This window comes from Gymnoscopelus braueri, assembly GCF_963280865.1.
Source record: "Gymnoscopelus braueri genome assembly, chromosome: 21".
Taxonomy (NCBI): domain Eukaryota; kingdom Metazoa; phylum Chordata; class Actinopteri; order Myctophiformes; family Myctophidae; genus Gymnoscopelus; species Gymnoscopelus braueri.
The window spans coordinates 14,147,256-14,162,980 of NC_137623.1; the positions used below are offsets into that span (position 1 = coordinate 14,147,256).

The window sequence follows — 15,725 nt, forward strand, 5'->3', positions numbered from 1 at the left end:
CTCCTTGGTTGAAAACGAGTCACAATCTTAACACATTAAAGGTAGGGTAAGTGATATTTTTTAAGTATTTTGTTTAAAGGTTAAAGCTCTATATTCTGATAGTAATCATTGCTATAGAGTGTTTGTTCAGTAACAGGAGTCTCCCCAGCTCTTTAATAAACAGAAAATACATTTTCTGGTAGGTGTCAAAATCTCAGCCAATCAGGAGAAAGTACCCATTTTTAAGCTTAATTTGTATAGTGTTCCAGTTCCAATTTTGCCTGCTCATTTCTTAGTGTCATCACTTCCAATTTCACTTGTTTAATCTATATCCTGATTGAGTTCTCTATCCTGATTGGATACAATTGGAAATGAAACTGAAACTGAAACTAAAATGCATTTTCTGTTTAATAAAGAGCTGGAGAGACAAGGAGACTCCTTTTACTGAACAAACACTCTATAGCAATGAGTACTATCGGAATATAGAGCTATTTAACACTTATTTTAACCAAAGCAAATCACTTACCCTACCTTTAACTGCCGGGAATTCATTAATTAATTAGCCAATGCCAGCGTTTTTACTAATCTTTCGACACATCACTATTATTATTGTAACTACTGTTACAATAATAATAATAATAATTAATAATAATAATCATCTTCATAATCATAATTGTCACATCCAGGGCTGGAATTTCGTCATTTTAGGGGCAAGGCCACTTGGCCTTTGGTGTTGTAATTTTTTTGAGGGAACAAAGGCCAAATGCCAGGGCAGGAAGGCCAGCAAAAAAAAAATATTTTAAGTCAAAAAAATATTTTTAAGTCCACGGAAATAATGAATTTAACTTGAAGGTTAAGGATGATTTTATTTTAATATAGTATAAGAATAGTATAACTATCTGTGAAATATAACCCATTTATTTCACAAAATAATGTGTTGGCAAATGACCAATATTTAGTTATATAGGCCTCAATATGTCACATTCAGCCCTGCACTTCACCGACTGAAGTAGGGGTGACATTAATCACATCACGATTCACAGATTAGAGATTTTACGTACTTTTCATTCAAATGAAATGTGATTGAACTTTCACTAATAATGACTTTAGTTGATTTTCACTGTTTAAAATATAGTATTTCTTAATTATTAATCATTACAGCTAGATTGCGGGATTCCGACGGTTCATACGAGGTTCAAAATCAAACCTACCTACCACTGGTCATGTGGTAGGTGCGCAGCTCAACCAAAGGGACTGGTGTAAAAAAAAACCTGTATTGACAGGAAAATCGCGCAGAGGAAAAACTGTGAAATCAGTTGCTGGCGTAGCTGGGGCACCACGGCCCACTGTGGGCGTGAAGGCATGTCATTTTTCAAGGGGCACACGGCCAATGAGAGGGGCAACGCCGGCCATTGGCCGTCGTGGGCGTCGTGGCCGCCGTAAAATTCCTGCCCTGGTCACATCACACTGATATCAGCCAGTATGCGCGGCTAGCTAAAAAAGAACCTGACCGCTCATAAGATGCAATGGAAAACTCGTCATGGCACTCGCATGAGGAAATGCATTCCATCAAACTTTCAGCTGCAGTTATCCTCCCAGTGTTGAGGAAGAAGGCTTAGGATGTTTAGGTTGTATTTGTCGCTAAGTTATACAAGTACAAGCAGCTGATCTGTCCCTCTTGAAATATATACTCCTTGGTTTCTGCTGTGTGTAAGCCGTAATGTTGTCCTCAAAACCCCGCCTCCAGTGGCTGGTGATTAGCTGTGATACGCACGGAGGGAGTGCTCCACGGCCAAGGCACTGCTCGCCTAGCGGGCGCTCACTCTCCAAGCGTGTCAATCCGTGAAGCCGATGGGTTGGCCAATCAGGGAAGCCAATGCCCCCCCACACACACACAAATTTTGTGTCGTCCACAGACCCGTGGACAGACAAACAAGATACAGACTACTGGTCCGTATTGGCTACCCTCGCTATGGGTAGTGCAGTTCAGCGGAGGGCATATCTCTGCCGGAGAAACTCACAACACCAATATGACGTCATGTTGACGGCCAAATATGGGGAAGACTGGTCAGTGGATCTGCGGGATGGTGGACCTGATATAATATAAATGTAAAACCTATACAGAGATTTATTCCCTTAGCCTGCTAGCAGCATGTACGTGCCATTTGGTGCTGAGCAGTGTAGTGGTTTGTGTGATTAGCCTGCAGACCACAAACTCAACATCTAAGGTCATAAAGAGAATGAGGTTTTTGAAATATGTGATTCAAGTTATCATAGTTGGTTAACAAAGAAAATAATAATTCTGTGTTTTAAAAAAACAAAGGATCATCAATTGAATCTGATGTGAAGTCATGGTGTCTCTGTCAGATGAAGTGCTCTTGGTAGTGAAAAAGGTTTGCCAGAGAAAACAGGATGGAACACTTTACCTGATGGCTGAACGCATTGCCTGGGGCCCGGAGGGAAACGATCACTTCACTGTCAGCAGCTTGTATGCGGATATCCGTTGTCAGAAGATCAGTCCAGATGGTAAAGCCAAGGTCCAGCTGCAACTGGTCCTCCACACCGGTGAGAACACCACATTCCACTTTTCTAACGAGAGCAGTGCTCTGAGGGACCGTGACGCCGCTAAAGAACTCCTGCAGCTACTTCTGCCCAAGTTCAAGAGGACGGCTAACAAGGAACTAGAGGAGAAGAACAGAATATTGAAAGAAGATCCAGTGCTTTTTCAACTGTACAAAGACCTGGTGGTGAGCCAAGTGATCAGCGCAGAGGATTTCTGGGCCAACCGGCTAAGCACGAACAACACAGAGCGCTCGCCATCCAACAACAAGCAGGAAGTTGGTATATCTGCAGCCTTTCTGGCAGACATTCGACCTCAGACAGACGGATGCACCGGCTTGAGGTACAATCTCACGGCTGACACCATCGAGTCCGTCTTTAGAACATACCCTGCGGTGAGAGAGAAGTACGGTGACAATGTGCCCCATAACATGACCGAAAAGGTCTTCTGGACGAGCTTCTTCCAGTCTCACTATTTTCACAGAGATCGCACCAACGCCGGGACGCAGGACATCTTCTCAGAGTGTGCCAAGCAGGATGAGAAAGGTTTGAAATCTATGGTGGTTCAAAGAGTCAAGAATCCCCTGGTTGACCTCCTTTCATTGGAGGATAATGTGTTGGATGAGGGCTACGGGGCTGCCGTTACACCCTTCGCGTCTATCAAGACGGCGAAAGCAAACAGCAGCTCTGCCATCATCAAGGGTCTCAACCATCACAGCGCCATGGTGATGGTTGCAGGCTCACGGGAACGGGACAGTCCGAGCCGCCAAGCGAGCGAGACAAGCATCGCGGACGGGCACTCCGGGGATTCGGACTTTGCCCAGCCTCCAGCCAAGAAGGAAAAATTACAAGAAGCCACGGCATACGAGGATATGCGAAAGGAGAACGGGCCGAAAACAGTAGCGTTAAACCTCAAGAAACCTGAAGGGTACTCTTACGGCCCCGTGCCTCTCCAGTCTCAACGGTGCGCCAGCAGTCAGGACATCACGAGCTCCCTCGGCTGTGTCCAACATGAGATGAGCCGCTACAGACCCGACCTCGCTCGAGTGTTGTCCAGCAGCACGGCCACGTCCGCCGCCGCAGCTCTGTCTCCGGGGGGCGTCCTCGCGCAGGCAGGAACACGGCAAGCCATAATAAACCAGATGGTGCCCAACGAGGTGCGGGAAGAGTTGAGACATCTCTACGCGGCCGCCGGGGAGCTGCTGAGACACTTCTGGTCGTGTTTCCCCGTCAACACGGCCTTCCTGGAGCAGAAGGTGGTGAAGATGAGGTCCAACCTCGAGAGGTTTCAGGACACAAGGCTGTATCCGTTCCAAGCCAAGACTCAACGGCAGTTTCTGAGTGCCGACCTCACGGGACATTTGGAGGAGATGATGCAGGCTGCGCACAACAAGTTCCAGAACTGGCAGAGCCATCGCATGTTGACCAATTAAACCCTATCAGTAACTCCCAACCTGTGAGGGCTATAAGTGTATTGCAAGTGGAACCCCAAATAATTGGTAAACTCTAAGATTGTAATGATAATGTAACATCAATATATATAATAATATTAACAAATCCTTACAACTCCACGAGAGGTTCCCCTGAGCTACTGCACATAATGCCCTGTATCATTAATACAAAGCAGTGGTTTTCAAACTTTCAAACCAGAGGGCAAGTCAAACCCTCAAGGCACACCAGTATTCATAGCGAAAAATTGCCGATCTACAAGCTCACAACCGGTTGCGATGTGCTGTTACTAGGGGCCACTAAATCAAAGTGATCTGGTGTAGAGAGAAAAAAAGGAGGTGGTCAAATATAGACCCCTGGGTAGACCCTGTATGGGGTTTAACCACTTAAACCCCATACATCCGCTATACTAGTGTATTTTCTGTATTCGCTCTAAATTAAATATCTTCGTAGAAAATAGCCGGTCTACATGCTTACAATGTGTCGCAAGCTTGTAGATCGGCTCTTTTCTGCGAAAGTTTCCCCCAGAATACAGACCACTGTAGTCTTAGAGAACTGGACTTGAGTTACAATAGTATTTTGACCACTTTTTCCATCTAATGTACAATAACTCTCTTTGCCAAAAATATCCAATCTACAAGCTCTTTGGCTAATGTTCCCCCCAGAATATGGACTCTGGGGTTCAAGTAGTTAAAGGAGGAGTTCACCCAAAAATGACTTATTTTCTATCAATTGCACACCCTATGAAGTCTTGAATCTCTGTATTCTTTTTAGTTTTTGTCGCATTCCTAAGCTAATAATTTGATTCCCGTCTCCTACCGGCTAATGTATCCGGTAGGAGACACAAAGTAGATTATTTGTGTCTCCTACCGGAAATACACACGGTCATCAAATTATTGTCTTAGGAATGCCACAAAAACAAAAATAAATCCATGAAATCAAGGCTTCATGGGGTGTGTAATTGATAGAAAATAAGTAATTTTTTGGGTGAACTACTCCTTTAAGTGTTGATATCCTGTGTATTTCCGCATGCTGCATTGGTGGTGTAATAGTTTCTGTCTTATTTGTATTGTGGCAGAGCAGTGCGCATGCAATAGTGACAAACAGCTAGACACCCACTGTACGCACAGCTAAGAGAAGTTGTCAGGCTCTCCAATTACGCAAGGCCATTTGATCAGGAAAAACAGCAGCTTAGGCCCATTTGTGCTATACGTCACAGTATGATTGGAAAACCAGTCAAATTGAAAAGGGTGCACTCGTTTTCACCGACGGAGGCACGTCGTCTCGAGGTGACTTGAACCACGAGAGGCACCGCCGAGCGAGCTTAGGCACTTAGACACAAAAATAGCAGATATACAAGCTCATCTCGTGCAGCACTATGAGCTTGTAGATCTCATATTTTGGAAAAATCTTGAAAATGTGTGCAAATCTTTGAATATAATATAGATTTCTGAAGCGAACATTTTTATCTCAAATCTTTGCTTCTGGAGGTCCCTGGCACAAAATATACATTTTTAGATGGGGGTCCGCGGCCAAATACATATCAATTTGGGGATCCCCCCTTGGCACGAAAAGGTTTGAAAACTGTTATATGAACACCCTGGATTCTTACTATTCAAAAATAGCAGATATACAAGCTCATAGCACTATGAGTGGACCCCCCGCTGGAACAAAACATTTTGAGATGGGGGTCCACGGCCAAATACATATCTAAAAATGTTTTCTAAATCCTAACAGTATGTTGCTATATATATCAGTGGTGCTCCAACTTTTCCATGTCAAGGACCCCCAAAATGACACGTATTTGGCCATGGACCCCCCATCTCAAAATATGTTGTTCCAGGGACCCCTAGAAGCAAAGATCGGAGCTAAAAATGTTCGCTTTAAAACATACGGTCATAATGGATTCAAATTCCCCAGCCCTAGTAGCGCCTGCTGTGCGGGGGGGGAGGGGGGGAGACAGAGAACTGACCTTCTCATAGCAGTCCACGTTCTTCTGGGCAGCGGAGACGAAGGCTGACCTCAGGTCAGTCCTCATGCCGGTGTGCCAGCGGCTCCAGTCGCCCTTCAGGGCGTTGTTGGCCGACTCCACGCGGTCCTCCAGTCTGTCCACCTCCTCCTTCAGCTGCAAATCACAACCGTCCTTCTCGTCACGTCACAGGTTTCAGTGAGTGGAAAGTTAACAACATTTCAAGGAGAGGGGGCGGGATTAATGGACTATGACCAGGGTTGCCAGATCTGCTTATTATAATTTCCCCGCGACATTTTATTTGAAAATAGCCGATCTACAAGCTCACGACGCGTCGCGATGCGACGCGTCGTGAGCTTGTAGATCTGCTATTTTCAAATAGCTGATGTATATGTTAAAGTGCTCATGTGGCCCACAGTCGCTTCTTTTGGGCTGGTTTTCTTAGACCTGGTTGCTTGTTTTTTCTCACAGAATCTGGCAACACGGACTATGACGTCAAAAGTCCAGCGGCCAATCCCAACCCTACATGGTCATACTACAACGTCACACACAAGCGCAGTTCCACAAGCAATGCATTTTGAGAGCTTGTAGATCTGCTACTTTTGAATTTGAGTCCTGAAAAGTAACAGTTTTGGACATACGAGGTTTCCACCCGACAGAGACGATTTACTATAGCACTAGTATAGTAGTATTTCCAATTTCCAATACTTTTACCTCTACTCCACAACAATCTCAAAAGGCATTTTACTTTTACAATTATTTGAAAACTTAAGGTAGGGTAAGTGATTTTCTTTGGTTAAAATAAGTGTTAAATAGCAATATTTTGATAGTACTCATTGCTATAGAGTGTTTGTTCAGTAAAAGGAGTCTCCTCGTCTCTCCAGCTCTTTATAAAACAGAAAATGCATTTTTGTTTCAGTTTCATTTCCAATTTTATCCAATCAGGATAGAGAACTCAATCAGGATATAGATTAAACAAGTTAAACACCTGCACTCCCAGTGTGATGGATAGACCTGCCCTATGCTACCGCCTCGATAAGGTGGCTCAATCGGATACCACTGCAGTCTGTAACGATGGGGACAGAAGAGCTCTCCGTAGCGCCTGAGCGTGCGTGCGTGCGAGAGTGCGTGTTGAGTGACTCTTCATATGTCAAAGTCTGGGTAAAAGTCAAGACTATTTATAACCGAGCGTGCCGTGCTCACCGGAGCCTCAGCGGACACGTTTTCACACGCAGTCGCACAACGATAACCTGCCATCGCAGAAGGATGGATAATAATTGTAATCTACAGACGACTATTCCTCTACTGATTGGAACACTTAGGGGTCCTCTGTGAAGCATGGAGAAGGCTAATGAAAGACACTGCCACTCGATTGCTCTGGGAAACAAATGAGTTATTTCAAATGACACGGTTTTCCTGCGAACATATCGGAAAATGGAATGTGGCGTTCATAGCTCGTTAATTGATGTACACAATAAAGTGCACCGCTAAATCACAAAGGTGTCATGTCTTTTCCTCAAAATAAAGCAGTCATGTCATTGACTTAAAAAGGATATTTCACTTTAGAACACTTCTGGGGTCATTTGAACAATATCAACTTTCTGCTATCTTGTGCCCGATACAATTAAGTAGAAAATAGGGCTTAAAAAGTCCTGTTCCCAACTCAATTTTGAAATGTGAGTGTGCACACCAGACAAGCATGATGCTAGCTAAAGCCAAGGGTGGAATCATCCTAATTAATATGGGTCGTTAATCCGTCCGGTTCCTACCATTTTTCAGGGTCTGTCAGGAGTGAATTAAATAGATTTAAGACGTCTCACTCTCTCACCACAAATCAACATGACAGTATATGTACCGGTATGTATGAGACATGTGCGTATACACACACACACACACACACACACACACACACACACACACACACACACACACACACACACACACACACACACACACACACACACACACACACACACACACACACACACACACACACACACACACACACACACACACACACACACACACACACACACACACACACACGGGGAGTCACCGTACTAAAGCTTCCTCCCAACCAGTGGTGTAAAGTAACTAAGTACATTTACTCAAGTACTGTACTTAAGTAAAAGTTTGAGGATTTTTTTATGTACTGGAAAAATGTATGTACTTTTCCAAAATTCAATACTTTTACTTCTACTTCATTACATCTCAGAGGCAAATATTGTACTTTTACTCTAAAACTTTAGTTACTAGTTACTTTGCAGATATACATTATTATATTATAAAACATACATTAACCACGTAAGCCCTATTTTATACCTATAAGCTATTTGAAAATAGCCGATCTGTTGTGAGCTTGTAGATCTGCTATTTTCAAACATTTTAGTACTTTAGTAAATTAGGTATTTTAAGTATATATTGATGCCAATACTTGTGTATTTTTACTCACGTAATATTTTGAACAGTGGCCTTTTACTTGCTACTTTTAATTGGCCTTTTACTTGCTACTTTTACTTAAGTAAAACATTTGAGTACTTTTTCCACCACTGCTCCCAACTATGCACAGCAAACTTTCTGCTCATCAGCTCTGAGCTGCTACGAGGACTATACTGGAGCACCGCTGACCTCTGCTGGCCACACACAGACATGACAGACACATCCAGCTCTGCCAGTCAACTGAGCTGTGCACACACAAAGATAACAAATAGAAGGGAAAAAAATAACTTGATTAAGGCAGGCAAACTGTATCACAAGTTACAAGTCGTTTTAATTTACTGATGCCAAATAAAATGTTTAACCACTTAAAGTTAAAGACGCACTCGACACAATATCATGAGTTTTTAAAGGTATAGTTCATTAAAAAAAAGAATTTTCTTCTATCGATTAGTCACCCCATGGAGACTTGAATTCATGGATGTTTTTTAGTTTTTGTCTCATTCCTAAGACAATAATTTGATGACCAGCGGACCAGTAGGCAGCCGTTCCGGTAGGAGACACCAAGGAGACTCTTTGTGTCCCACACACACACACGCACACACGCTCATGTTTTTTTTAACAATAGACTCTGGAACGATGCAAGTTGGAAATGCATGCTGCACCCAGTTATGCAATACCCGTTTACCTGTCTGTCTGTCTGTCTGTCTGTCTGTCTCCCTTTCATGCTCACAACTCATTGTGATGCAACTCGTTGTGAGCTTGTAGATCTGGTACTATCGCCATTTTTGAAACTTTTTGAAACTATTTTTTGACTTGAATCAGTGGACAAACGCGGAATCTCAAGCATCAAACAGTCCTGAGTGTGTGTGTCTGTGTGATAGGCACTAGTTTTCCACAGCAAAAGAGAAGTTAAGTATTGGGCAAACTCCCAATTAAAACTTTATAGATAAATAAAAACCGATGCTGATCTCTGATAGTCGCAAGGGAGGGCCAACCAACCTTACTATACAGTATGCAGTGATGGGTGTTATACAGTTATAGCTGTCGCTTTTTATAAATCTGAGGGCAGATAGAGTGATAAACTGAGTCCAAAGTTTTAAATGTGGTAGCTGATGCATTTCTGTATATAATGTCTCCATAGTCCAAAACAGAAAAGGAACAGTGCCTCAATTAGCCTCTTTCTAGTAGGCCATGGAAAGCAGGATCTATTGTAATAAAAAAAAAGCCAAGCTAAATTAGCATGTCTTTGTTAAAATATCAATGTGTGTATTAAAAGTACGTTTTTTTATTCAGCCAAATCCTAAGGGATTTATAATGAGGAACTTGTTTGATGGAAGTACCGTTTAAGGTACATAGCTGAGGATAGTTCATTAAAAACTCTTCCCTTGGTAAAAAGCATAATTTTGGTCAGCATTTAAAACCAATTGAAGATCCAACAATGATTTCTGGAAGACATCAAAGGCACGTTGCAATGACCCACAAAAGCAAGTTTTTTTTCACTACCACCAAACAGACGTGTCTTTGTGATCTTTGACATTTCCCATCTCATTTGTACAGTCTTTTCCATACACAGGGCACGCACGCACGCACGCTATAGAAACTATAGGTTACAAACACGACCCCGGTTATTTGAGTATTACGAGCGAGATGTCTCGCTTACGGGAGAGCGCCCCCCTGGGGTGATCACAGAAGCATGTATTATACACTATGTATACATTATATACATTTTAATGGCTGGATCAAGACCGCACCAGGTCACGTCAGCAGGGTACCACCCCCTTGTGCGCTACATAAGGACATGCTGTGAACTGGCGCGTTTATTCAAGAAAAGCATCTTCCTTCCTCGCTCCACATGCAGGGAGGGTGTTTCGGCGAGACATCTCGCTCGTAATACTCCAATAACCGGGGTTAACGAGTGCACTCCGGGTGCACCGAGAGCGCATGGACATGCGCACAGACGCACAAAGACACGAACATGCACACACACACACACACACAGTGCTAATTAAGTCATAAGTCTGCAGGTGAATTAAGACGCATCCTGCCCTGCGCCTTAACCCATTTAGAACGGGAACCCCTTTACGTAACTATACCTATGGGAACCCCCTTTAGGGGTTGTTGTTGCTATGTACAGCAACATAATTTTTTTTAAATTTTTGAATAAATATTGGAAGTTTTTCAGAAAACTTTAAAAAAAAAAGTCTGAAAAATGATTTAGAAGGCGTTTTTAGAATCGGCCTCAGGTCTAAATGGGTTAGTTAAAAAACTCACGGATATCTCTCACTCTCACACTCACACTCACACACACACACACACACACACACACACACACACACACACCCCCCTTTTAAACAAATGCGTACATAACCTCACAGATGTCAAGTAAAGTATAGACATAGCTCTGTCCTCCCTCTTCCTACATCTAAACGCCGGTGTCGGTGACATTTGCAACCCAGCCATCATCTAAAGAGGATATAGGATTTTTCATTAGAGTGCGATTAGCCACTCAGGGGGGGGGGGGGGGACTGGCTTCATGAAATAACATCGAGCGCCCTTTATTCCGAGATGAGTGGCGTCCAGCTCAGGGGACCTCCTGATGAGCCCGGGATATTTAACCCTTTAAGACCGGGAAAAGCATCGTCCGTGTCATTTTAAGATTTCTTTGGGCTATTCAAAAATAGCATATCTACAAGCTCATAGCGCGGCACCGAGTGCCGCGCTATGAGCTTGTTGATCTGCTATTTTAGAAAAATCATGAAAATGTGTGCACATCTAGGAATGTATATTTCTAAACCAAACATTTCCAAAATATTTAGTTCCAGGGAAGCAAAGATTTGAGTTACAAATGTCCACACTTTTTCTTTTTAATCTAATATTTACAAAAACATTCATGATAGCAGATCTACAAGCTCATAGCGCGACACTCGGTGCCGTGCTATGAGCTTGTATATCTGCTATTTTTTAAATAGCCAAAGAAATTAAAAAAATGACAGTTCCCGGATTGAATGGGTTAACTTAATCCTCCCGCAGGAAGCCCGGTGTCCAACACAAGCCCCGCCGAGCTCAGAGCGCATCAACGGGAGAGGGATGTTCTCTGTGCCTTCGCTTTATTACAAATAATCTCTCTGGGAGAATGACTGCAACCCTCTAACCTGTGTGTGTACAGTACAATACGTGTGTGTGTGTGTGTGTGTGTGTGTGTGTGTGTGTGTGTGTGTGTGTGTGTGTGTGTGTGTGTGTGTGTGTGTGTGTGTGTGTGTGTGTGTGTGTGTGTGTGCGTCAACATTCCACTTACTGCCTCTTGATCGACCTTCTTGGCAGCGAGGGCTTCGTTTTTGGCTTCGAACTCTGCCTGGATATTGTCTCTTTTCCTGAGCACAGCCTGGTAGATACACAGATATGCATGCGTTATATACAGTATCTATCGTGTAACTATAAATACATTATGTTACATTATCTATCATTTATACACACATATATAAACACATTATGTTACAGCAGGGTTCCCCAATAGGCGGCCCGCGGGCCATTTGCGGCCCGCGAGAGGCAACTGTCCAGCCCGCAACGACTCCTGTCATTTAAAAAAAATGTTTTTGTTTTTTGTTTTTTGTTTTTTATAATATCTGTATTACCGTTCAAGCAGACTAACTTTTTACTTTATTTGTTTATTTAGACAGGACAGAGCATATTAACTCATTTACTGCCAATAACGCATATATGCGTTCTATTGAATACATCACTTGCCTGCCAATAACGCATAAATGCGTTCTATTTTTTTTTTTTTTTTTTAACATTTTTTTTTTAAATTTGACCCTAAGACCTAGGAGATATGATTGTTTGAAGATCTAGACTCCTATCCACTTCCTTGTTAACTTAAAACTTAAAAATCTGTATCTCGGCTCCTGAGTACTTTTTGTTTTTCAATTAAAAATCTCTGGCAGCCAACAGCTAAAAATCTGAAATAACTCTGGCAGCTAGTGAGTTAATGAACGTCACATGAACGTAAATACACCGGATTTAGCAAAGATGCTAATTTTCATCCGCAGTCCTCACACAAAACAGAAAAACAGAAAAACAATAACATCAGAAAACAGACAAACGGTGAAATACAATTACATTACATCACATAGCCTAAAAAAAAACTAAAATATGATCACAAATGGTTGCAGCTTTGGTTTTCAAGCAACCATCTTTTCACATTGAATTTAAAAGATGGAAATGTAGCACAATCCCTTATATGTAGAGGAAGGCCATTCCATGCTACACAACCCTGTACTGAGAGGACATTTTGACCGAAGGTTGTTTGCCGGTGCGGCACTTCACAATCTCCTCGAGTGGTTGCTCTGGTACTGATTCCTCTTTCAGGCTTCCTTTTAATGAATTCCCTTAGGGGGGGCGGGCACAGACCATGTAAGGTCTTGTATATGACCCCAACCTGTTTGAACTTTTTGAAATTGTCGAAGCTAAAAAAATTGAGCCTCCTGAGTATGTTACAATGATGATAAGAGTGAGGCTTCCTGTCAAACACCTTGAGCGCACTTTTGTAGAGCTGTTCGATGGGTTTTAGGATCGTCACGCCTGTGCAAGACCAGTTTGTAAAACAGTACTCAATGTGTGATAGGATCATACAGTGAAGATACGATCTGGCAGCTCCAACTGTCAGGAAGGGTCTAATTTGTTTAAAATTTTGAAGGTTGAATTTAATCGTATTTGTGACTTTCTTCACATGTTTTACTAACAAACACATCTGTAAGTAAATTGTTGATTCTGGACTTATTTAGATTTTCAGTATGTACAACTGGCTGCTGTTAATCTGTATTACTTTTCAAGCAGACTTATTTTGTTTCCAGGGTGCATTTTTTCCTTGTGTGACCCTCAACACAGGATTTAAGAATCCCAGGCCTAAAATAACACAGTGTCAAAATAGCTCGATTAGAGAAAAAAAAAACTTAAAGTTTTGCACACGATTTCGACGCCCGCGCGCGGTACCCGAGACATAATTTGGCCCTTGGGGAAAAGTAATTGGGGAACCCTGTGTTACAGTATCGATTATACACACATACGTAAACACATTGTGTACAGTATTATACACACATACACATGCATTTCATACAGTAACAAACGTAGTAACAAAACGTACACAGATCATGTACAGCTAGACAGTATGTTTCCAGTGCTAATAAACAAGGTGACTGCACAAGTAGTTTCACAACAAGGCCAGTGCTGTCACGATTCCAAATTCATTAATTGTCACTCAAATAATTGCAATTAACGATTTAATTGTGTGTTTGGCGTTGAACATTGGAACATATGATATCGTAATCAAAAATTGCACAGGGCATATATGACAAATAACTGAAATATACAAAGACATTATTGACATATTTCATATTTTTTTTCATGTAAAAATTGGCAGCATTAGCTGATCTACAAGCTTACAACGCGTCACGTCTGCTTTTTTAACATTTGAAAATGTGTGAACATTTTTAAACATGAAAATGATTATGCAAAATAAAAATGTTGATTGCAATTATCTCAAATAATTGCAATTAGATGAAAAGCACTACAGCCACAGTGAGTGACTTCACTATTACAATTATTATTATTACAATAATTATTTAAAGATCGAGGGCGCTGACGAGGTGTTTCGAAAAATCTGCCTGTAGTCTCAGTTTTAACAGTAAGTTTGTTAGGTGCAGTGTTTGAAAGACTCGAGTAATCAAAGGTACCTCAAAATTGTACTTAACTCATTCAGTGCCAATGAAATAAAAAAATTATTGCAAACTGTGCCAGCCAAAAATACATAGTAAAAAAAAGTGCTCAGGAGCCGATAAGTAAGTAATAAATTAAACAAGAAGTGAATGGAGCAGCAAATCTTCAAATGATGATATCTTGGGTTCTGAACGTTTTTTTCCAAAAGCGATGCAACGCGTTGTGACCTTGTAGATCTGTTATTTTCAAACATTTTGCCAGCCAAAAATACATAGTAAAAAAAAAGTGCTCAGGAGCCGAGATACAGCCTTTTTCAGTAATAAGTTAAACAAGAAGTGAATGGAGCAGCAAATCTTCAAATGATGATATAAACTGATTGGGAATAAAGACTCACAGCCCTAGTATTTAGTTACTTTCAGCGGCTGGTGTTGTGGTTGTTTTGTGAAACGGAGGCTTGTCAAGGAGGGGAGATATGACAAGTAGGTCAGGCAGTGTTACGGCCAGCCGTGTTTTAGTCTGTAGTATTGTTTTCACGATTTCCACAATGGCTTCATTTCCAAGGACGGAACCCTGCCGACTGGTCCCTGTGTGCATTTGGTCTCATCAGCATGTATGCACACAGCTATCAAACCATGCTTCTATACATGTCAGGTGGTATGTAGAGTAGGACTGCAACTGTCGGTTAATCATAAATGTTATTATTAATATTCATATTATTATTATCATTTATATGTTCATGTTCAATGCCAAAAACGCAACTACATCATTGACACAATTATGTGTAGGACAATAAATCATTACCTAAAATGTTCACCCAGGCCTGGGTGGGTGTGGGGAAAAAAAGAGTCCCAGGGGGAAGTAGAAAGGAGGAAACAGATTGATATCTGATCTCTTATCTCCATATTTGAACTTTTTACGTTTGTTGGTTTCGTTTTTTCCCACCTAAATCCCCTAATGTCCTACTACAGTGTCACACAAAAGTAGCTTAAAACACGCGTTTTGAGCTTGTAGATCAGCAATGGCGGCTGTTTTTGCATTCCTGGAAACACTTGTGGACATAATGAGGTTTCCACCGGACAGCGCCGGTATCTTCCGTGTTAGGCTTTCCCTCAAAATAGCAGTCGTGGAAAGTAACCAAGTACAACTCAAGTACTGTACTTGGGTACAAGGTACTTTTACTTGAGTGTTTCAACGTCTTGATAGTCTACATTTCTACTCCAATACATCTCAGAAACAAAATGTTGCACTTTTGATTTCACTAATTGACTGCTTTAGTTACTAAAAGGCAGCTACTTTTCAGATTTAGATTATTCACAATTAATCAAATTATTAATCAAAAATCAGTGGTGAAAAAAGTACTCAAACGTTTTACTTAAGTAAAAGTATCAATACTGCAATGTAGAAGTACTCTGTAACCCAAAATTAAAAATGTACTTGAGTAAAAGTACAAAAGTATTGGTATCAAAATAACAATAATATAATAATAACTTATATCTGCAAAGTAACTAGTAACTAAAGTTTTCAAATAATAGAAGTGGAGTAAAAGTACAATATTTGCCTCTGAGATGTAGTGGAGTAGAAGTAAAAGTACAGACAATCGGAAATACTCCAGTAAAGT

General features: G+C 41.5%; 2 protein-coding genes across 2 annotated transcripts in view; one reads left to right on the forward strand and one right to left on the reverse strand.

The window, feature by feature from the left end:
* Positions 1 to 15,725, reverse strand: part of snx7 (sorting nexin 7) — a 42,563-nt gene that overhangs the window by 7,740 nt on the left and 19,098 nt on the right. The window contains exons 7-8 of the mRNA XM_080417094.1: positions 11,691 to 11,777; positions 5,960 to 6,112 (exon numbers count right to left, since the gene is read on the reverse strand). Of these exons, the coding sequence (XP_080273220.1) occupies positions 5,960 to 6,112; positions 11,691 to 11,777 (240 nt within the window). The remainder of the gene's footprint in view (positions 1 to 5,959; positions 6,113 to 11,690; positions 11,778 to 15,725) is intronic.
* Positions 2,331 to 3,999, forward strand: LOC308076688 (general transcription factor IIH subunit 1-like; the record flags this gene model as incomplete). The annotated part of the gene is made up of 1 exon (XM_080417093.1): positions 2,331 to 3,999. The coding sequence occupies one exon, from the start codon at positions 2,331 to 2,333 to the stop codon at positions 3,969 to 3,971; it is 1,641 nt and encodes a 546-aa protein (XP_080273219.1). The 3' UTR covers positions 3,972 to 3,999.